Below are 23,006 nucleotides of genomic sequence, written 5' to 3'. Positions count from 1 at the left end.
TTTTTTAGCAGAAAAATGCATTTATTGTGAAGAAATAATATTTTCCACACAGAAAACAGTGTGGTTGTGGACTTACTGAACATCCAGGGCCAAGGCAGCAGTGCAGCTGGAGTGAGGAGAGTGTGTCCAAGTGGAGGACATAAGTGGAGGACATAAAGGCCACTCCCACCATCCCAACACCATCAAGCTCGGCAGCTCAGCGGAGGCAGTGAGAGTGACCCTTGCCCCTTTAACATCTAGGGTTGTGGATGTCCACTGCGAGGCAGGCAGAAGCGGAAACTAAGTTTGACTTTCTATTGAGCCCTGAACTAATAATAGTTGTTTTTTTATTAATTATGAGGAACTTATAATATCTGTGAGGGTACATGGACTATAGTCCTTGTTATAACTGTATTCTTTAACCAGCTTCAAAACGGAGTTGAAAACCATCTTGTTCAGAGAAGCCTTCCCAGGCATTGCATAATTGTCGCTTACTATTTGATGTTCTTTTGGTGCCTGTTTATCAAACCATTTCCTGTATTGCTATGTACTGTATATGCATTATCCTACTTGAGAGTATGTATTTTCCCTGGAAAATGATTAACCATCCATTATGAAGCCAAGCCCTCCCTCCAATCCATCTGCCTTGGTCCAGGCCTTGGAGGTAGAGAGGAACTGCTGGACCTCTTACCCTTTCCCTCCACCACTCCCTTCTCCTTCTGTGTCATGTCTTTTTAGATTGTAAGCCCGAGGGCAGGGAACAGTCTAACTAAAAAGATCGCATGTACAGCGCTGTGTAAATTTACAGCACTTCATAAATTAAGGTTAATAATAATAATAATAATAATAATAATAATAATAATGTTGTTGCTTGATATTTAGTGTGTATATATTTCCCTCTAGCCAGAGTCAATTACTGTTAGTTGATTATATGCTAAGTTATACTTTAACTATTATTATGTTATGTGTTGTATTTTGTAATTTGTATTTTTTTATACTTTCTTCATTTTTATTTTGGTATTTCGATATGTTTGTATTTTGTTTTAATTTATTTAATGTTTGTTGAGTGGAGTTGTGCTGGCTAGGGAAGGGATTAATTATGACCTTTATTGTTTGAATTGTGTTGCATTATATTGTACTTCTCTATTGTTGTAACCCACCCGGATTCCATGTGATTGGGTGGGATATAAATAAATCCATATTTTTAAATTATTATTATTCTATGCAAAATTTACATGTGGGTCCCCCCCCCACAGAAAACAGGGGTCTGGGATCTTAGGGGGCTTCTAGGGAGCTTCTAGGGCTGCCTTTTAGGGGGTCAAGACTCCATGTGGCCCATGCAAACTGGAAGCCATCTTCTCTGCCCACCCCTGTTCTAAGGATTTCCCAAGAATCCTGGGATTGTAATTGGCTGATTTTATTTAGAATTTTTTAAAGAATTGCTTCTCCCTTCCCCACAAACTACAGTTCCCAGGGTCCCCTGGAGAGCCAATATAATTATTAAACTGCAACTCTGTGGGATAAATGCTCCTTAAACTTCAGTACTGACCCTGGCATGCTGAGCTCCTAGAACAAAATATGCATTTCAGCAGGGATATTGAAGCTTTTTCTGACCCTATGTAATTTGGTCTTTTTTTTTTTTTAAATAGTGCTGTTTGTTTTGTTTCACCATGGTGCAGACCATATGATGATGCTTCCTATAAGGATATGTACATATTCGGCCCTTCTGGTAAAAATGCATCAGAGGGTTTTTTGTTGGGTTTTTTGGGGGGGAGGGTCAGGGCAATGTATTACTTTTCCTTAGAGATACACTGGTCATGTTTGAAAGCACTGAGAATGTTTCTTGTGAAAGTTAGTATATAAATACTTTGAATATTTCAAAGAAATACAGCATTGTATCTGTTGCAGAGCAGAGGTCTGTGTGCCCTAGAGGCTGGCTTGCACTCTACAGTTGTCCCACTCTTTGCTTTACTAATGCTAGCAGTGACACTAAACAATATAGGAGAAACTGGTTTGCAGCGATTTATTTTGAAAACTATGCATGACAGAAGGTCTCTCGTTGCTTGAGGTGAGAAGACATGGACAGGGTTACCCTGTTCCTGTCTCCTTCCTGTGGCCAAAGCCATGATCCCCCCCCCCCCCCAGCTTCTCTCTCATTGGCTTTGGTATGTACAGGACCTTTCTGCAGGGACACTGTGAATGTACAGGCTACAGAAACTCTTATTGCTTCACCATAATGTCTTGGTCTAAGGAGGAAAGAACATTTGGGTCTGTTGTGTTCTCTGAGCGGTGCTACTCACAGTGGTGGTCCATGCCCTGCCTATCTATCTATGACAATTTTCCAGCAAAGAAAGAAACAGGTGATGCTAATAATGATGCTGGTCTCCCACATCAAATAGGAGCAAAGCAACAGAGTAGTGGTGCACTAAGATAATGGCCCATGGAATTTTCTGGAATGGCCACCTCCCTAATACTTTATTCTTCAATGCTCTCAAAGAAAGGCATTGTCTGGTCAGCTGCTCTGGGGAGTTTGGAGGTGGATGATGGCCAGTAACATTAGCTGGGGTACACAAACATTTTCCCAGCCCTCACCATTTGCTCTCTGAGGTGAAGGATCACTCTGCCTCATGGGAGGACTAGTTCTGTGGAAAATGTTGCAAGCTTAACATACCAAGGCTTCTGTTTGTGTGTGTGTGTGTGTGTGTGTTAAAAGGAGAACTCACTGGTTTTCAACATCGTGAATTCATTGAAATAATGTTTATATGGTTAATTTATTCTGATAAATTAATCTGAAAAACATGATGAAGCCCAAAGAAATGAGAAAACTGGCTGGCAGCCTATTTTAGACAAGTTAACAAACTGTCAGACAGATGGCTATGGTTGAAGTATACATTCTGAACAAGGATTAAGAGTAGCAATTCAAATGCTCAAGGTGTATTTGGGGACATACTTCCCCAAGGTTTTAATGATGAAGAATCCAGGAAAAGACCTGAAACTCCTAGGTCATGTCCACACTGATGGGAAAACCCACTTTACAGTTGGAGCTTCCAGATCCACAGGGAGAATGAGCAGTCCATCTATCTGGTACCCACCATGGGTCAACAGTGGCAGCACTGTCTGCACACATTGTAGTGTCAATGTACACTTGTATGATCAATTTGTGTCTGTGTGCTGATGGTACTGTTGTGCTAATGTGTGCTTGTATGATCAAGTGGCACATTTGCAAAAGGAATAGTGCCAGAAGAACTGTATGAACTCACAGAGAAAATCCTGTGGTGAATTGGAATTTCCAGGTGGGAAAAGATCATGATTTTCCTGCCTGCTGACACTTCTCCCTCTATCCTCACACTGTGACATGCAGTCAGCATGCCCAGAGGATTCTCCAGGGTTTCTTGCCTGATCCAAAGTCAAAGGGGTCTCTTTTTACTCTGGTGCATGGGTTGGTCCCATGTGCCCCCTTTTTTGGTCCCATGCATCATATAAACAGGTTGATGTAGAAATGGGATGAGAATGTTTCTTTTAGGCCATGTGAATAAGCCCGTAGTTATAAACCATGTAGGGCATCACCATCACCTGGTGTTAGCATGCCCCATACCCTCTCACACTGAATATGGGATTTCATAGTTTCATAATTTGATATCTGGAGTCAGACATGTTTTTAAGAGGTCACTGTGACCTTTGGAAAACTAGGAAGTTTCACATGGGAAAGACATGCTGGCCCAAAGACATGTGAAAGACCTAGATGGCACAAAATAAAGTTTTAATGGGTTTGCTGATTACTCCATTCTCCCCTAGGCTTCCCACTTATCCACACAGAATGGGGACTGAGTGAGTCCAAACAGAAAGCAGTTAAAGACCATATTTCCATCTCATCCAGCTGTGTCCCCACTAGTCCCTTCCTATCCAAACATTCGGGGGTTGTCTCAAATGCAATCAATGTTACTCTTAAGTTAAAGCCATCAGTCATTCCAGAATTCCATTGTCAATTCTCTGGGAAGACCATCAGGTCTTTGTTACACTGCAGGATAGCACCAAGTACCCATCAAGTCTAGGAAATCAGCCCCAGGCATTGCATTCTTGAGAACACAGTTTGCACTCACAGTTTGCCTATGGGTTCTGTGTGCACAGAGAGGCTCTCTCAATCACTGCCTCCATCAGATACTGTATGAGCCCCACTACATCTTCCGTGGATTATCTAACTCCTGATTTCTCACTATGCAACCTTTCACATCTTTTTCTCTCTCTCTTATCTCTGTATGGTTCTTAAAGTTGCACTGGTTTTGAATATTTGCATGCACCTTTGCACATTTCTAAGTAAATCTTTTTATTAATCAAAACTGGGGTTTCTCTACAGTTAGTACTGGTATACATTGGAGGAAAGATCCCCTTATGTTATCTAACCATGTGCAGGTCTTCTGTTGAGCTAATAAAATTCCCCAACATATTAAGGAGATGTTGTCACTGTTGGTGGGGACACCAACCTCCCCCATTTTGGTAATACTGGTGTAAATGTATTGCTTTCTTCCTGTAAACTAGTTTGCACTTGTTCTTTTAATTCTTCCTCCTTTTTGTTCTCTGGAATTTCCCCAACCACTTCCTCATGTTACCCATGGTTTGAATTATACACGTACTACCTAAAATATTGTAAAGCATATTTCCATCATGAACCAGAAAACATGGTTTGAAGTTATTTTGCCAGCTATAGTTATACAGTTGAGGGGTATAAAATCCATAATTAGGAGATGGTAGGATGACATGCTCTGCAATATTTAATAATTAATAATATACAGATGAGGGGGGGGGAACTAGAAGTTAAATTACCTTATAGTGAAATGATTTTTCCCCCCAGAAAAATAAATTGACTAAAACAAGGAGGGAGGGAAAGAAACCCTATCTGTGTTATTTTGACAGTTGAGAATATTGGAATAAAAGAGACTCTCAGTTTGCCTGCCACCTTGCCTGCCAAATCCTAAATACTTGGGATTTGAGTTATGTTTTCCAACAATGGGTTGAGGGGAGGGGTATAATTGGCTATTCTGTAGCATAAAGTGACTGGCACAAAATTAAATTATTTTAAAAACAGTAATTCAAAACTACAAGTACTTCACATTTATAAAGTAGCATCCATAGAGCTTCATTTCAATGTGCCTGAACTGGGAACAAAAATGATAAGGGGAATCTGATTGCCTCTGTTGTATATACTGGATGCTGTGCAATCAATGTTAACATGTGATGGGCATGTAAACATCTATTCTGATAAATTAACTCATGAACCTGACAATATCTAATTGAGTTTATTGGCATGTTTATTGATGTAGGCTATCAGGTGATTTTGTTTTAACTGGCAGGTCACAGCATTCCCACCTATACTGTTTTGCTAGCAGTGTATCAGACCTGGTTTATCTCATTGGTAACCTTCACTTTCTCAAATAAAAGTGACAAGCAGTATGACATCTATAATATTATGCTGACAGTAACAGTGCCATTTTAATGGCCTGCTTCCTACTAGATTTTCAAAATTAAGTCTTCCAAGACACAGTGGAGATGATGGCCAATTCAATCAATGTGATGCATCATTGTTACAATTACTTGGCATTATCCAACGAAGTCTTAGAAATGAAGTCTGACTGATTTTATTTGAAGAGACTTAAGTCTGCACTCAACTGAAATAAGTGAGAATTAGAAAAAAATAATGCTGGCTGATTCCTGCTCATAATGACATGGTGAAGCAATCCATAATTAAGAGATGGTAGGATGACATGCTCTGCAATATTTTCTATATCAAAACCTGGGATAAATGTGGTCCAGCAGTGTCAGAGTGTGTGCAAGTTGGTAGAAGTTATGATTGAGGAAGAAGTCACAAACTTGGAGAAACTGCAGCAATTTTGTCCTGTCCAAGATTATTGGGAAGGAAAGAGTCCATCACATCCTCTCCCCACTGCTGAGTTAACTGAGTACAAATTACCTTTGCACTTTGAACTGAGTTTGCAGAAACAGAAGCAAGTGGAGGACAAAAGGGGAAGAGAAACTGGGAGATTTTAAATAACCTACATAAATGGGATGACAGCCCCTGTCAAATTGGAAAGAGTGAAGAGACATGGTTTAATATGCTTTGAAACCCAGCCCATTGGTGATAGGATGATTTTGTAGGTGGTATTATATTCATTTTTCTTAAAAGTAGCTTTCCAAGGTCTTGATGAGGGTGTCTGCTGAGAAGTAGCCTAATCCTCTGAACTGAGGTTGGTGGTGACAAGAAACTAGACCTTTTCTTTAGTGTGTATAAGCAAATCATAGAAGCCATAGTAGAGAGACTGAGGCCTGGAATTCTATTGGTAGTTAAAACCAGAATTGGCTCATTGGATCATTGGGATTTATATTTTCATTGACTCACCATTCAACAATTGATTTAATGGACCGACTCTGGCTGATATTACCAATAGGGTGCAGCTTTCAAAGGGACTTGAAATGCATGGTGCTTACACTGAGGCAGTGGTAGCTCAGCCATGAGTTGACTTTGAAAAGTTGTTTTAAAATCTGCAATTAGCAACAGGAGTCTATCTCCTTGTAACATGGTGGATAAGGTTTTTGATTAATGGTTCCCAGCAGGCTTGATATTGGTCAAGGTTAAGCAAGCAAATGCTTCTGCAGAGATTAGCCAAAACTGAATATTTACTCAGTGAGATGTAGATAGTCCACTTCATGTAATTATGAATTATAGTGTAATCAATTTTGTAGAGCTTCATAAAGTTATTACACCTTGAGCCATGTGTTCCTTGCATTACACCCCTGCTTTTTTTTTTTAAATTCTAATAGAATTGCATGAATGTAAAAATTAATTCATTGTTGGCCATTTCTGGTGTCATCTTTCATAATTTGAATCCATTGGTTCTTTTTCCTAAAGTGCATCTAGCCTGTAGAAATAACACAGCTTGACACCAGTTTAACTGCCACAGAATCCTGGGATTTGTAAAGACTTTGTAAAACTACAAATACCAGTATTCCATAGGATGATGCTTTTAATGACTTTTTCACAGATAAAATCTCTCAGAATAGGGCTGATTTCGATGCCGGCATTACAACAGAAACAGTAAGAGAGATATCCAGTGACTCCGTGGACTGTATTAAACTGGATCATTTTGAGCTTGTAAATACCAATGAAGTGGACAAGCTCCTTGGATGTGTAAGGAAGACAACGTGCCCTCTCGATCCTTGCCCATCATAGCTGACCACTCAGGGAGGAGATGCAATAAAAACATCATTACAATTTATAATAAATGCATCCTTTCGGGAGGAAATATTTCCATCAAAACTAAAACAAACAATATTGAAACCGCTTATGAAAAAAACTTCCCTTTTGAGAAACAATTATAGACTGGCCTCCCTTTTGCCCTTCTTGGGCAAAGTGATCAAGAGGGCAGTCGCCTTCCAACTCCAAGCTGTCTTGGATGAAGCTGATTATCTGGACCCATTTCAAACTGGCTTCAGGGTGGGATACGGAGTTGAGACTGCCATGGTCACCTTAGTTGATAATAATAAATAATAAAAGTTTTATTTTTATACCGCCCTTCTTCAAATCAGGGCGGTGCACAACAAAATTATGCAATACAATAAACACCAAAACAAATACAATGTACAAAAGCCATATCACAAGTAAAAACCTAAACATATTAAAAACATTACACCTCATGCCAGTCTACAATGCTGGCAGAGGGAGAGGGGGTGAGTTGATGATCTCCATCTGAATATTGACAGGGGAAGTGTGACCCTGTTGGTGCTCTTGGACATCTCAGCGGCTTTCAATACCATCAACCATGGTATCCCTGTGGAATGCCTGAGGGAGTTAGAGATTGGGGACACTGCGCTTCAGTGGCTCCATTCCTACCTCTTGGGCAAATTCCAGATGGTGAGGCTGGGGGATAGCTGCTCCTCTAAGAGAAAGCTGATATCTGGCATCCCCCAGGGCACCATTCTATCCCCCATGCTGTTTAACATTTACATGAAACTGCTGGGAGAGATCATCTGGAGACATGGAGCGTGGTGTTATCAGTACGCTGATGACATCCAGATCTATCTCTCTGTCTCCGACTGTTACAGTGACTAAAGATGGCATCTCTCCTATGGATGCCTGCCTAGGGTCAGTAATGGGCTGGATGAGGGAAAACAAACTCAAGCTGCATCCAGAGAAAACGGAGATATTTGTGATAGGAATCCCAAGTCCAGGGATGGAGATTTGTCAACCAGTCCTGGACAGGGTCACACTTCCCCTAAAGGACAAAGTTCTCCGTTTGGGAGTACTCCTGTATTCATCTCTACAGTTATCATCTCAAGTGGATGCGATGGCCAGGAGTGTTTGGTATCACCTTCGGCTGATACACCAACTGCGTCCCTACATGAACTAAAAGGACCTTGAAACAGTGGTACATGCACTGGTAATCTATCATTTCTGTCACACGGTCTACATGGGGCTACCTTTGTACCAAGTTCGGAAGCTTCAGTTGATTCAAAATGCGGCAGCCAGATTGGTCACTGGAGCATCTAGGTCAGACCATATAACACCAGTGCTAAAATCTCTTCATTGGCTGCCAGTTAGCTTCCAGGCGCAATACAAAGTGTTGGTCATTACATTTAAAGCCCTATATGGCTTGGGCCCGAGTTACTTGAGGGAATGTCTCTCCCTACATAATCTACCCCGCACTCTCAGAACATCTGGGAAGAATCTATTAGAATATTCAAAGACCAGGTTAACATCAACTTCCCATAGAGCGTATACAGCCATAGCCCCAAGTTATGGAACAACTTGCCAGAAGAGAACCTTAGGCGGGATACAGACGGGCAGGGGAAGACGTCTTGGAGGTGTATTCTGCTGAATACGGAGCCTCCAGACCGCCCGCCCCGGGGGCGTGGCTCAGGAGATGGGGCTTCCACATGGGGGGCAGTGAAGACGCCTCACCTGGGTCCGTTTCGGACCCGCAGTTTCCAAACCGCCACCTCGGAGGACGCTGCAAAGAGAGAGGCAGCTTCCTCACGGGCGGCCAAAAACGGGGCTTTTTTTTCCTTTGCCGGCTGGCGGATGCGCAGCTGCGCAGCTACAGCGCTAAGCAGCGGCGGCAGAAAGCCTATGGGCACATTTAAAGTGCCCAAGCCCCTTTAAAACTTTTCCCCCCGCTCTGCCCAAGAACAATGGTGGTCTCCTGCCAGCTGGTGATCAGCTGGTGTTGCCATCCTTGTCCGCTTGCACTTTGCCAGTGTCACCAGCATCATAGATGCCTCCTCTCCTTTGGTCCCCACGCTCGTGCTGAATCTGCAATGCACAGCCACAGCTGTCGCCGCTGCCACCGCTGTCCACCTGCCATCCCCCATCACCTCCCTTGTATATATGTAAATATTTACAGTTTTAGCGTTTTTTATTGTTAGGTGAAAATGGCACAGGAATGTGTGTAGGGGTTCACTTTAAAGTCCAAACTTTCCAAGCAACGCATGCGTACATGTTGCTCTAGGGTTAGGGTTAGGGTTAGGGTTAGGGTTAGGGTTAGGGTTACGAGTCTTAAAATGCGCTGCAGCTGTGCTGCAGCTTCCACACCTGCATGGCAGCTGACGCTGCAATTAAAGCCTGACTGCAAACTGCGCATGTTCCAGGACCCCGACTCATTATGCGACACAGCAGACACGGAGCTTTTAAATGGGCAACTTAAATTAGCGGCGTAGCAATTCTGGTGTACCGGTGCAGCAGCTTACAGACGGAGCTGCGCAGCTGCGCATCAAACGGAAAAGAAGCGGAGAAAAGCAGCACCTTTTTAATGCCGCTTCTTCCCGCTTGGGGCGTGCGGGGGGCGTGTTCATGGCGGCATTCAGGTAAGGCCCGTCTGAAGGCTCTACCTTCATGACGTCATGAATACACCCCTTTTTGCCCGTCTGTATCCCGCCAGAGATGCCTTCAAGAAGGCACTTAAGACGGATCTCTTCCGGCAGGCCTACCCACCCGATCATTTATAAGAAAAATCCCACTTCTGTCTGTAATTGTGCATTTTAGATGATGTTTTATTGTTTTAAACTATATTTTTGAGTGATACATTGTTTTAATGCATGTAATCTAGATGTAACTGCTGTTTTATGGTTGTAATCTCACCTCGATCCATTGGGAGAGGTGAGAAGTATAAATAACATTTATTATTATTATTATTATTATTATTATTATTATTATTATTATTATTATTATGTTACAGCACTTAAAGTGGTGTCAAAAGCATTATTTCTACAGTGTAGATTTACCCCTAGTCTCTGGAGCCAGAAAGAACAAGCTTACTTCATTTTCTGCATTAGAAAAATGGAAGGAGACAAAGACCAGTGTGATGAATCAAAAAATTTTATTTCCTAAAAAACCCCCAGTGTGTTTTGGCCTTATCGCCAATTGCCCTTCCTCAGGGGAAATATCAAAAATTTCTGGAGTTGCACTCTGTATTCTCAATCAAAGTGGACCTTCTGAGTATTAGAAAGAAGATGTCTAATGCTGGGATTAATGCTGGGAATCCTAGGATTTGTAGTTGTAGCACCAGAGCTCTCTGAGGTTAAATAACTCACAAAATTATAAATTACAAATAGCATTGAGCTATGGCAGATAAAGCTGTGTCAAACTGCATTAAATCTGCAGTGTTGATGCAGCCTATGCCATCTTTCCCCAATTGCCTTTTCTTAGATACAAGCCTCTATTTTGTATTGTTTCTCCCTGCCCCCATAGCCTCCCTTCACAACTTTCCCTGTCTAGCTTCTCTCTTCCCAGGAGTTGGCATGGTGCTGGACTGAGACTCTAGGAGTCCAAAGTTCAGATCTCTGATCAGCCATGAAAACCCACAAGTCAACTCTCTTAGCCAAAGAAGTAGACAGTGGCAAACCTCCATTCAATAAATCTTGTCAAGAAAACCCTACAATGGGGCCATCGTAAATGGAATGAATCCAAAGGTGCATTGACAACAAAGCCATGTAGAAGCTAAACCTCTTCCAGCTCCAAAATATATTTCAAGTCTGAATGGAATGTAAAAAAGAAGAAAAATATTATTGGATGCTTTGCATATGTGCTGTAATGTGCAATTGTCATTGCCCAAGGCTGCATCAAAACAGTGAGTATGATTTACAGCAAGCAAATCCAGAAGCAGCAGCACTTGTTTTTGCTGTTTTGTGGTGCTTTGCTTTGCCCTTACCACCAGGTGTCTCTCCTTTTTATCTATGACAAGGAACTCTGGGACTTATAGTTCTTGATATCACAGCGAAAACTAATCTCTCCAGCTGTCCCTCTCTGTTTTACAAATCTTGATTTAACTGCATAAACAGCGATTTAGAATGTTGCTAGAGAATTTTCGAGCAAAGCTTCTGATAGATTTCAATAAATCTCAATGTCTGAACAAGAAATAAAAATAAATTAATTAAAAAATCAGTTTCTCAAAATACTATGAGACATGACTGAGTTTGTTTGTATTTTTCTCTTATAGTAATGAGGACTGGAAGCCTGGGCTGACCATTCTGGACTTCCAGGCCCTGATAAAGTGTACCTTTCTCTCCGTGCTTCCCCATGTGTTTCTCTGTTCATGTGCATTCCTTTGTGGTATTTTCCTTTAAAACAGCAAACTGAGAAGCTGGTCCTTTTCTGCCCTGAATCTGTATTCATTAAAAAGTGGGAGGGGGAAAGGAAGTCATGATATGGTTTTCACCCATGATTAATTTCCTAGTACTACTAGGTTTCTGATATTACCTGGTGGGTTTCCATCCAAGACCTAATCAGGACTGATCCAGCTTAGTTTCCAGAATCCAGATGAGATCAAGTGTGTTCAGGAATATATAGTGGTTTCTGCATGCAAATAATAAAATAATAAAATAAAACTTTTATTTATACCCCGCTTTTTGTTAAAACTTAGTTATGCCCTTCCCTTTAGAGACAATGGAAGTACACCTGCATAGATACTAATCTTTGGGGAGTTTAGATTTTTGGAATAAATATCTAAAACTGAATTGTAGTTTAGTAGCATAGCTGAACTGAAGCTGAGTTGCATGGTATGATTTCAAAACAATTACAAATGTAATAAAGCTTGATCACACAGTGTCACAGAAATGTGAAGCAGGCAAAAGCCACTAACCATTAACACTCTGAGACACTCCCACTGGACTTGGCAGTGGTACTTCAAGATAAGTGGTCTAAGAATTGTTGCAACCACAGGCCGCTCTTCTCTTGTAGCAGGAAGCACCCACAAGATGTTTGGAGCTGCCGATTCTCTTTAAAAGCATATACCCTTTAAGAATTGGTTCAAAATATTTTCTTGCTTGAGGTGAAAGACAAGGTGACCCCTATGACACATACTGACAACTAAAAGTTACAGAACCATTGCACCAGTGCCTTATACCTCACCTTAGGTTCAAAACACACTGCAGAAATAATCCAGTTTGAGACCACTTTGTGTACCCCAAAGATATGGACTGAATTTTTTGAGAGATGAGAGCTACCACATGTATTATAAATCTTTACCTTTCCTGGCTTATTAAAAAGCCAGAGAGGGACTGCCTGAATTGGTATATGGAGTTGTTAATGCTTTACTACAACAAGGCAGAGTTCCATCTTGCTTAAAGGTAGCAGTTATAAAACCATAGCTGAAAAAGCCCTTCCCGGATCCCACCCGACTGAATAATTACCAGCCAGTTAGGGTACTGGAGCCTGTAGTGGTCTCTCAGCTCCAAGTGTTTCTAGGCTGAGATGGATTACCTAAATCTGTTTTAATCTGATTTCAGTACTGGTTATGGGACACACTGGAGATTATTGCACTGCCTCCGGTGCCTGACTTACTTCTTCTGAATTTGAGTCAAATTCAGAAGTTAGGCTGATTTTATCATACGGACTTTTTGGAAAAAATGGCCACTGAAGTGACTTACAAGCCCCGAATTCAACACTGGAGGCAACGGGAAGCCATTTTGAGGGGAAAGTCTGTGCAATAAAATCAGCCTAACTTCCGAATTTGGCTCAAATTCAGAAGAGGTAAGTCTGGCACTGGAGGCAGTTGTTAATCTCCAAAGACAGCTTTGGTTGCCTTGGTGGTCAACCTATACAGGGAACTGGATAAGGAGAATGAATCCCTGTTAGTTCTGCTGGACCTCTTGGCAGCTTTCAATACCATCAACCATGGTTCTCTTCTGAGCTTTCTGAGGTGGGACTTGGAGACATTGTTTTACAGTGGTTTCTGGGTTTTTTTCCCTGGCAGACCCAGCTCCACTAGGGCTAACCTGAAGGAAGAGGCTCCTCCCTCCTTAACTGTCATCTTCCGGCCTCCTATTCCCCTCCAGCTATGCTCTGACTGTGTGGGGGAGAGGCTTGCGTACCCTAATGAAGTTGTGAGCTATGCTGCTGGTGGTATAATAGCCACCGGTAGGGCCTCCCATGCCAGGCAGGTCAAAACCGAAGGGTCTGACCAAGAGCGCCAAAGGGCAGGATGGGCTCTCTAGCCTTATGGCAACCATCCTAGGAGAAGGAAAACTCTAATCCCAAACCCGGGCAGATGGTGCTAGTCTAAGCCTGTAAGGTCAGCCATCTAAGAGAAGGAAACGACTCAAACCTACGACCTGAGGATCTCGCTGCCACTGTCCATGCTTGTCAAGGCCTCAGCAGTCGAAACTCTGGTTTAAAGGGTGAGGCCAGTTCTGTGCACACTGTGCTTCACCAGAAAAAAACATTGCACAGGCTGGAAGGATACATCCAACATCATCAACCCGCTTGTAGAAAGCACGGATGAGTCCTTCCTGAATCTTTGTTTGCGAAGTAAAGCCAAGAAGAAAGAAGAAGGTTTTTTTCCCCCCTGGAGAAACAAACCCAGAAAGCAGTGCTGTGGAACTCCTGTTTGGCTCCTTGGCATTGGCTTGTGGGTTGTTTCTGTCCCCCAAGCTATTTTAAATGTTGCTGGGAGAGGATGGGCCCCAGTGACATCAGTATGAGGATGATATAGGACGCTACTATTTCTTTTCACCACAATCAAAAGAAGATGTTTTGATCCTAGATCAGTACCTGCCATCATTAATAGACTGGATGAAGGCCAACAAGTTGATACTTAATCCAGACAAGGCAGGGGTACTCCAGGTCAATTGAAAGACAGATCAGGGAATAGCAAGTCACCTTGTCTTGAATGGGATTGCATGCCCTCTGAAGATACAGATCTACAGATTAGGGGAGGGAGTGCTCCTGTATTTAACTCTAAGCCTGGAAGCTCACTTTTCAGCAGCAGCGAGGAGTGTATTTGACCAGTTAAGACTTGTGCACCAGCAGCATCCATTCCAGATCTGGCCATGGTGACACATGTCTTAGTTACATCCAGTATAAATTACTATAACAAACTCTATGTGGGGCTGCCTTTGAAGACTGTTTGGAAACTTCAGCTTGTTCAAGGAGCTCTAGCCAGACAATTAACTGGGGCTGGTTACAGGGGACACACAATTCCTTTGTTGCAACAGCTTCATTGGCTGTTTCTGGGCACAACTCAAAGTACTGATTGTGTACAGTCATCTCTCCATATTTGGGCTTTGATATTTGTGGATTTGATTATTCACGGAGTTCATTAATATGTTCTCTCTACGACTGTAGGTCCTCCAGTGCAACTCTGGTCAACTTTAACAAAAAGTTGCACTGAAAGACCATTTGTAGCTACTCCAGTGACATTCTATGGTCAGTGTATAGATTCCTAGAGAGGTGTCCTCTCAGGTAAAAACAGTGTTTTTGTTATTTGTGGTTTTTCCATATTCACGGGGGTCTTGTTCCCCTAACCATAGCGAATATGGAGGGACAACTATATTATAAAACCATATATGGTCCGGGTCCTACTTATGAGACTGTCCATGTTTTGAGATCTTTTGGGAAGGTCTTCCAGTCTATCCCTTAACCTGCACAGCTGTATGAAGGAGGAACTTGGGCCTTCTTGGTGGCTTACAGGGTAGATTCTGGGAGTTTAGCAGGTGGCCCTCTATTCCCAAACAAATAACACATACATTGAGGGAGAAATAAACTGATCAGGATTGAGGATGTACTTATTATAACCTTGCTTATAAATTTTACTTCCCTGTTCCTGATCAGTTTTGTACATTTTGTATGTTCTGTTTTTTTTTTTGGGGGGGGGGGGACTTCAGGACTTTTCTTGTAAAACAAATTGTCTGTGTAAAATCGGTGGGTTTTTTTCCATCAGGAATCAATGCATTTTAAGCAAAAGGTTGGGGTTTTTGCACAAAAGGTGGCCCCCACTTTTGAAAATTTTGCATGGAAAAATCCCCAAACATGAAAATTTTCATGATGGTTATCTATTTTCTAGATGAGAAGTTTTGAAACCTTTTTATTGTAAAACTGAGGACGAGGAATTTCCAAGTATTCTTTACATCCCTAATCAGGAATAAATAGTAGCAATAATCACAAGTGAAGGATACACTGTCGCTAATCTGAACTGACTGCTTGGAAATCATACTTTTGTGTGGATTACAAATTCCTCAGAAAGCTTGGCTACTACTGGGCATGCTGGTTGGAAGCTTTTGAGCATTGCTATCCACTAAAAAAGTAAAATTTCCAGACTCTCAGTCATATAGAGTTGAGGCCACAATAGTAGTTTCTCACCATGACAGTTACCTTAAACAAAATCCAGGTAGAATAAATACACTTTATAAGCCCTTTTATAAGCACCCCACTGTTATCAAGTGTTTCCCATAAATTTGATCCGTCTAATATTTTAAAGTCAAAGCATATGGTTAAATGGTTTGGATAGCACAGTACTAGGATTTAAGTTCATTTGCTTCAATTGAAGTCAAGGGACTATACTGGATTAAATGGAAAGTACTCTGGCTCAGATGGTTTATTGATTGGGCTTTACTTGATTAAAGTTTGACTTGACTTGAGTTCATAACTACATGTAGAACTGTTGTATAAACTGAACTGTTATTGCTGATTTTATTGAATGGCTTACCTACTGAGGTGAAAACTTTTGTCTCAGATCTCAGAGAGTTTGCAATGCTATTACTTCTGCTATAGAACAGAAAATCATAACAATATGTCATGAAGTAACTATTTGCATGATTACAGTGTAATCATACAATGTGGTCTGGGTGGGATAGCATGTAACTATGTGTCTCGGACAAACATTTTCAATTGATTTTATGTGCAATTTTAAATGCATCAGCACCAGATCATTAAAACAAATGTATCAAAACTAAGAATGCTGGCAATAAGATACACTAAGTCTCAAAAACTTCAAATGGTAGGAGAAACATATCTAAACTATAAACACTTCATTTTGTAGGAAAGGAGAAAGAAACACATGTGGAATAGCAAACAACAACAGCAACAACACAAAATTAGGAGGAGTAGCTAATACCCCAGAGGGCAGGATCAAAATTCAAAATCACCTTAATAGATTAGAAAGCTGGGCCAAAACTAACAAAATGAATTACAACAGGGAGAAATGTAAGGTACTGCACTTAGAGAAAAAAAAATTGAAATGCACAGATATAGGATGGGGAACACCTGTCTTAGCAACAGCACATGTGAAATGGATCTAGGGGTCCTAGTAGACTACAAGTGGAACATGAATCAAGAGTGTGATGTGGCAGCTAAAACAGCCAATGCAATTCTAGGCTGCAGCAATTGAAGTATAGTAACAGTCCCACTCTATTCTGCTTTGGTCAGGCCTCACCTGAAATATTGCATCCATTCCTGAGCACCATGATTCAAAAAGGATGCTGAGAAAATGGAGCATGTCCAGAGGAAGGTGACCAAAATGGTGAAGGGTCTAGAAACCAAGCCCTATGAGAAGCAACTTAGGGAGCTGGGTATGTTCAGCCTGGAGAAGAGGTTAAGAGATGATATGATAGCCCTCTCTAAATGTTTGAAGAGGTGTCACATTGAGGATGGAGGAAGCTTGTACTGCTGTTCCAGAGATTAGTACACAGAATAATGAATGCAAAATACAGGAAAAGAGATTCCACTGAAACATTAAGAAGAATTTCCAGTCAGTAAGAGCTGTTTGACAGTGACAGAGACTCCACCAAAGGTTTGACAGTCCTTTGGTGGAGTCTCCTTCTTTGGAGATCTTTAAACAGAAGCTGTATGGTCATCTGTTGAGGGTGCTTTGATTGTGTGTTCCTGCATGGCAGGGGGTTGGACTGGATGGCCCTTGTGGTTTCTTCCGGCTCTATGATATTATGAATATTAACAGCCAAACCAAAGTCTTTCAAACCTAGGACCATAGCTTCCCTGACTGAATCAATCCATCTGTATTGTGGTCTTTTTTTCTACTACCTTCAAAATTACTAAGCATTATTATCTTCTCCAAAGCGTCATGATGTCCCACAATGTGTTCAAAATATGACTATCATATTACTGTTCATTATAGATAAGGGCAACTGGCAAGAGTTCGGTGCAGGACACAAAAGGAGACTAAGGCTTGATATAGATGGGCAAAAAGCTCTGGTCTGTGGGCAGGGTGAGGGCTGAGCATCCCCACGCTGCTCAGGCACCATATTTGCACACTCCCATTCAGATGGGGCATGCATTGATGATGTCCCTGTGATTCAGCACCCAAAATAGTGCTGTGCCAAAGGAGCATGATCAAGCCACCCGGCAGTGGCTATGGCACCACTTCAGTGGCAGAAAAAAAGAGCCAAAAAAACTGGCTCCTTTTTGTGCTCTGTGGAGGCTGGATTGGTGCCGGGGTGTGTGTTTGCAACGGCACCAATCTGGGGCAGAAAAGAGTAGAATCTTGCTGCCCTTTCCTGTCTGTTTGTATCGGACCTAAAATGAAGCAGTAGTCAGTGGTCAAATTTGAGTCATGATTCTCAGCACAGAACTGTTTTGGTGCAGAACTTTTAACAGCAGCAAACAAAAAAATTGCAAACCAATGGAAGAATCTGGGATTTCTGGCTATCAATGTATGGTTTGGAGGCTTTGAGATATACAAGATAAGCTTACCTCTGTGAAAAGGTGGCACAGGAGTAGGTTTGGGATGAGCGGGCAGGAGAACAGACAGGTAGTCAGGAGGACCCAGAAGGCCTCCAGAGGTAGGAGGAGGAGGGAAGAGTTGAGGAGACACGGGGTGAGGAGGAAGTGCCCAGGGCCCATATAAGGAAGGAGGGTGAGGTGCTTGGGAGGAGGAGCGCACGCAGAAGACAGGGTTGTGGAGAGGCGGATGGACAAGGGAGAATGCAGGTAACATGGAGTCCCCTGTGGGTGGGGTGCCCCACTAGTCTACAAGCAGCTCATGGACATCCACGAGTCGCCCCCCATCAGGCAATCAAGTTAGTCGACTCCTGTTGGGAAGGTAGTTTAGGAGAGGACTTTGGGAATCCAGGTTGGGGCTGTGCAGGTTGAAGTCTACTTAATTTGGAAGGAACTTGGTGGGACCCGTGAGGGAAGAAGTGCGAGCACGGGCCTCAACCAGCGAAAGGGAGAAGACTGAACTTTAACTGGTTGAGAAGGCATTTCGGGCACGGCCCTGAAGCACTGAGTAGCAGGGACTCTATATGAGTCTGTAAACCGCGGAGCAAAAAGAACCCTTAAAAAGTGGGTTATTCTTGCGGTGTGTTTGTGACACCGCAATATGCCAATGGCACACTTGCAGCGTCACAAATGCACCAGGACGTGTGGACGCTAAGCATCCATAGTGTCAAAATGGTGGTGCCCATCTGTACAGGGCGCTGCCATTTTGACGCCCCCATCACGTGCTAGGGGTGAGGCCAATATGGGCAGTGCGCTTTTGGCCAACCCCTAGCATGTGACGGGGGCACACTTTAGGCCCATCTTTAGATGGCCATGGAGACCAAAAGCCCCAACCTCGTGGCCGGAACACCGGCCCTGCCCACAACCTCTTACACAAAGATTGTTAAAGATCACATAAAATCTGCAACATTTAATACAATATGGTATCCATTTTTGTTATATGTCAAACACAACATTCCAGATTCAAGTCCATCCAGACATCATGCAATTTTGTAGATCTACTTAGAGAAAATTATTTCATCTTGGAGGTTTCTAACTGTGCATTGTATGCATTGTAAATAAATTGTCTGTTTTCCATTGTTTCCTTTCCATTTTTCTTCCAGGCTTTGTTTAGGCCATGTTCACTCTGCTTAAAATACATATATATAACAACATTTAAAAATAAATTACATTGAGTTTAGGTTTTGAAGGCTGATATGGTGTTTGTAAACAAATGATATAGAAGAATTGGGTGGTCCTAAATGAATGATTTCCAAATAATTTTAAAAATGATGCATTTGATCTCTCTGTTTGATCAAAAGATATTTGTGTGGGGGAGATATCTGGGCTCCAGGTGGGTAGGTTACTATATTCTTTGAGAGCTCCCTTGAAAACCTAGATCCCTCAGTAACCAACTGAGAAGTACTACAAGCTGAATTCAAGCTTATAAGCATGTGTAACTGTCAACTGACCACATTCTTCAACTTGAGTTGATAACTGAGACATGTGTAGTCAAGCAACCTCAGAGTGTGGTCAACATGGCCAAAGTTATTAATGAGGAAGAACACACAAATTGGGAGAGTCTGCAGCAGTCTGCTTTGGCCTGACCCTACTGAAAAGGACAAAACTCCCTCCTGCTGATATAACTGAGTACAAACTACTTTTGACTTTTGGATTCAGTTTATAGCTACTAAGAAGGCCGATGACAAAGGGGGAAAGGGGGAGGAGAAGAGAGAAAGGGGGCATTTTAAAAACAGTTGAAAAAGTAGTTTTACAGATGACTGTCCCTGGACAACATGCACAAGAGTTAAATGAGTGTATGAGCACTCTTGCTCTGCTTCTCCTCTGTCCCTATTCATTTCACATGCAGACTGGGTCTCTTCTATAGGGTGCTTCCTCTGTCTGTGAGACAAGAGAATTCAGGGGCAGGCAGATGGAACCCTCCAGAGGCTGTTGGCCTAAAACTCCCATCAATCCTATTTACCAGAACTAATGATAAGGAATTATAATCTGAAGATATCTGAATGGCCACAGTTGTCAATCCCTGGTTAAATCATGAAAAAACCATGTGCATGAAGGGCAATAAGAATAAAGAAAGCATAAAGGAAATGGCCTATATGTATTTATTTTAATTGGTTGTAATCCTGTCTCGATCAACAGGGAGAGGTGGGAAATATAAATAAATTGTATTATTATTATTATTATTATTATTATTATTATTATTATTATCAAGTTGCTAGTCTGAACTAGAACAGGGCTACTGAATACTGAGTTGATTAACATAATTGTTGACTTACCATTAATCAGCTGACTTAGTGGGTCACCTGTAGCTGGGACTGGCAGTTTGATTTAGTGTATACACATCCCTGCTCATCTTCTCATGTGTAAATGGTAAACATGTTTTGGATCTCTGGTGTGGGCTATGGTGTTGATCTGGTTGCATTCAAAAGCAGAGATTAGGTATCAACAAATCCAAGACATTCTAGGCCAGTGCATAGACAGAGATTCACACTTTCCCTCATTTCAGCAGAGTGTGTCAGTGGAAATTGCAAATTCATGTTGTGTTCAGATGCTCTCTATATCTGTCTGCATGTATCTTCAAGTTGTCTGTTGACTGATAGTGACCTGTTCAGTTGCTAGACTTCTACAATTGCGCACCCCTGGTTTCAGTTAGTATTACTTAGGTCCAAAACACACTGCAGAAATAAGTCATTTTAAGACTGCTTTAACTGCCCTAGTTCCATGCTAGGAGATCCTGGAAATTGTAGTTTATTGTGGCACCAGAACTCACTGGTTGAATGTCTCACAAAACTAGAGCTTCCAGAATTCCCTAGCATTGGGCCAGGGCAGTTAAAGTGATCTCAAACTGCATTATTTCTGCAGTGTGTTTTAGACCCTATTTTGATCAAGATTTTTTTAAAAAAAAGAACCTTGCAGGTCAGAGCAAGGTTGAAAGAAGACACTCAATTGAATTAAATACACCACAGTTTTACTGATAAAAGCTTACAATGAGATGTTGTGTAGCAAGCATTGTAAACCACAAAGAAACATACAGTAGGACAAAACATACAGTAGAGCAAAAATGGTATACACTGGTTCTCCTCAGAGCAACCAGCTTGATATAATTTGGGTTGGCCTAGCAAGTACCCTGAATGTACCTTTTCTGCTGTCCAAGCCCAAACACCTTGTTGGATGAACTTGCCTCCCATGTAGAGATTAAAGATGAGAAGGTCCTCATTGGGAAAAAGTGTCAACTCTAATTCAGCACTAGAACAGACAGGACTCACTATCCTCCAATGGTCCTGAATTGGCAGGGAAAATCCCAATTAATCTTCTGTCATCCCACTATTTCAGGTGCCTTCAAAATGTCCCAGATTCTCTCTGCACCTCCCATTTTACCTCTTGTCCTCATCTTATTTCAATCACTGCAAACTGAATTCAAAGTGAAAAAAATAGATTGCACTCAGTTAACTCAACAGGGACGAAAGCACAGGAGGAGACAGTATTGCATTTTCCAGGAAGCTCAGGCAAAAACAAACTGCTATATGCTGTTTTAGCTTGTATTTTGTTCTTCATTATTAGCTTTTGCCATCTTGGCCACACTTGGAAGTTGCTCAGAGTTCTTCAATCAGTTGCTTAGTTTTTTTCTGTGAAATGTTAGAGGGTATGGGATTCTAGTCTTTTTAAGTTTAAGCACTCGGAGCTCTACCTGAAAAGATTAATCATCCAGTTTGGGTTTCTTCCACATTGAATCCTTTTAAACTTTCAAGTTCTTTTAATTTTAATATGAAAAAATCCATGAATTTTGCAAAATTATTGTTAAAAAATGAACTAAATGTTTTTCCCATTCCTAGGCCTAATTACAACAAAGCCATCACACCTCCAGTCATTGAACAAGAGAATCCATTGTTTAAAATTCAAGGTGGAACAGGAACAGGAACAGCAAGAGAGAAGGAAGCTAGAAAGAATAGCCATTTCAAAATGCAAAGCTATTGAACAAAGCTAATGAAATCTAACTGGTGATATTTAAAGGGAAATAAATGAGGGTGTGAGTTAATGATGCAGGTGCTGGGCTGAAAGATCACACGTAGGCCATGGCTTATGTTGTCAGGGTTACCATTTTTTCCATTTGAAAATGTTCAAAGCAGCTGCCTTTATTACCAAGATAGCATGCAAAAAGACAGTGAACGTTATAAAACAGATCAAGTAAAACAAAACTGAGGGGTAGAGTTCCCTGTTCCAGTGCACAAATTATGTTTAGGTTATCCAATGATTATAAACAGAAACCAGAAACATTATTATATCATCTGCATCTTGCATATGTGATTTTTTTTTAAAGATAGTAAGATAGGACACTCCTGACGCAATAAGAATTGCTCTGAGGCAGAAGCAAAGCAAAATGAAAATAATGAAGATCTAATTCCATATGCAATTTCATGTGCAGTTAGGAAGCATAAAATATTAATGTTCGTGCTGTATGCATTCAAGTTCTTTCTGACTTATGGAGACCCTTAGATGACCTGTTATGGGGTCTTCTTGGTAAGTTTCTTCAGAGGGGGTTTGCTAGTGCCAGTCTTTGATGTTGAAACAGTGTGACTTGCCCAAGATTACCCAGTGGGGTGTCATGGCCAAGTGGGGATTTGAACCCTGGCCTCTAGACTGATAGTCCAATGCTCAAACCACTACACCAAGCTGGTTACATATGCTAAAATGGAAGAGATTAAAGTTTGCTATTGAAAGCAATGAAAATTCTCAATAGACAGCACAACCATCTGGGTGTTTATTTGAAATAAGTCTCATCCCTGTAGCATGCAGACCTCCTTCTTGGACTGCAGAACTTCCAGACTTTGATGAACTACTATTCCCATCATTCATTAAAACTGGCTAGACTGGCTGGGGCTGATGCAGGAATTAGATTCCAGAAATATTTAGCAGGGCACACATTCCTCTTGCTACCATACAACATGTGCCTAGCTATTCTGTGTTCCAGCGAATATGAACATTTAGTCCTTCCTACTTCCTTGTTTTCACCAACCATCAGAGACCACAGAGG

At 41.6% G+C, this 23,006-nt stretch overlaps 1 protein-coding gene across 1 annotated transcript in view; it reads left to right on the top strand.

Moving 5' to 3' along the window:
- The window catches only part of LOC149317572 (uncharacterized), a 72,993-nt gene extending 51,044 nt beyond the window's left edge, over positions 1–21,949 (top strand). Inside the window, exon 3 of the mRNA XM_089518387.1 lies at positions 21,808–21,949. Coding sequence (XP_089374513.1) covers positions 21,808–21,949 — 142 coding nt within the window. The remainder of the gene's footprint in view (positions 1–21,807) is intronic.
- Positions 21,950–23,006: the final 1,057 nt, after the last annotated feature.

The sequence above is a fragment of the Sceloporus occidentalis genome, unplaced genomic scaffold, assembly GCF_023333645.1.
Source record: "Sceloporus occidentalis isolate IW3139 unplaced genomic scaffold, rSceOcc1.0.p SCAF_3, whole genome shotgun sequence".
Lineage (NCBI taxonomy): Eukaryota > Metazoa > Chordata > Lepidosauria > Squamata > Phrynosomatidae > Sceloporus > Sceloporus occidentalis.
The sequence above is the reverse complement of the archived record's forward strand: the minus strand, read 5'-3'. Positions and strand labels throughout refer to the sequence as shown.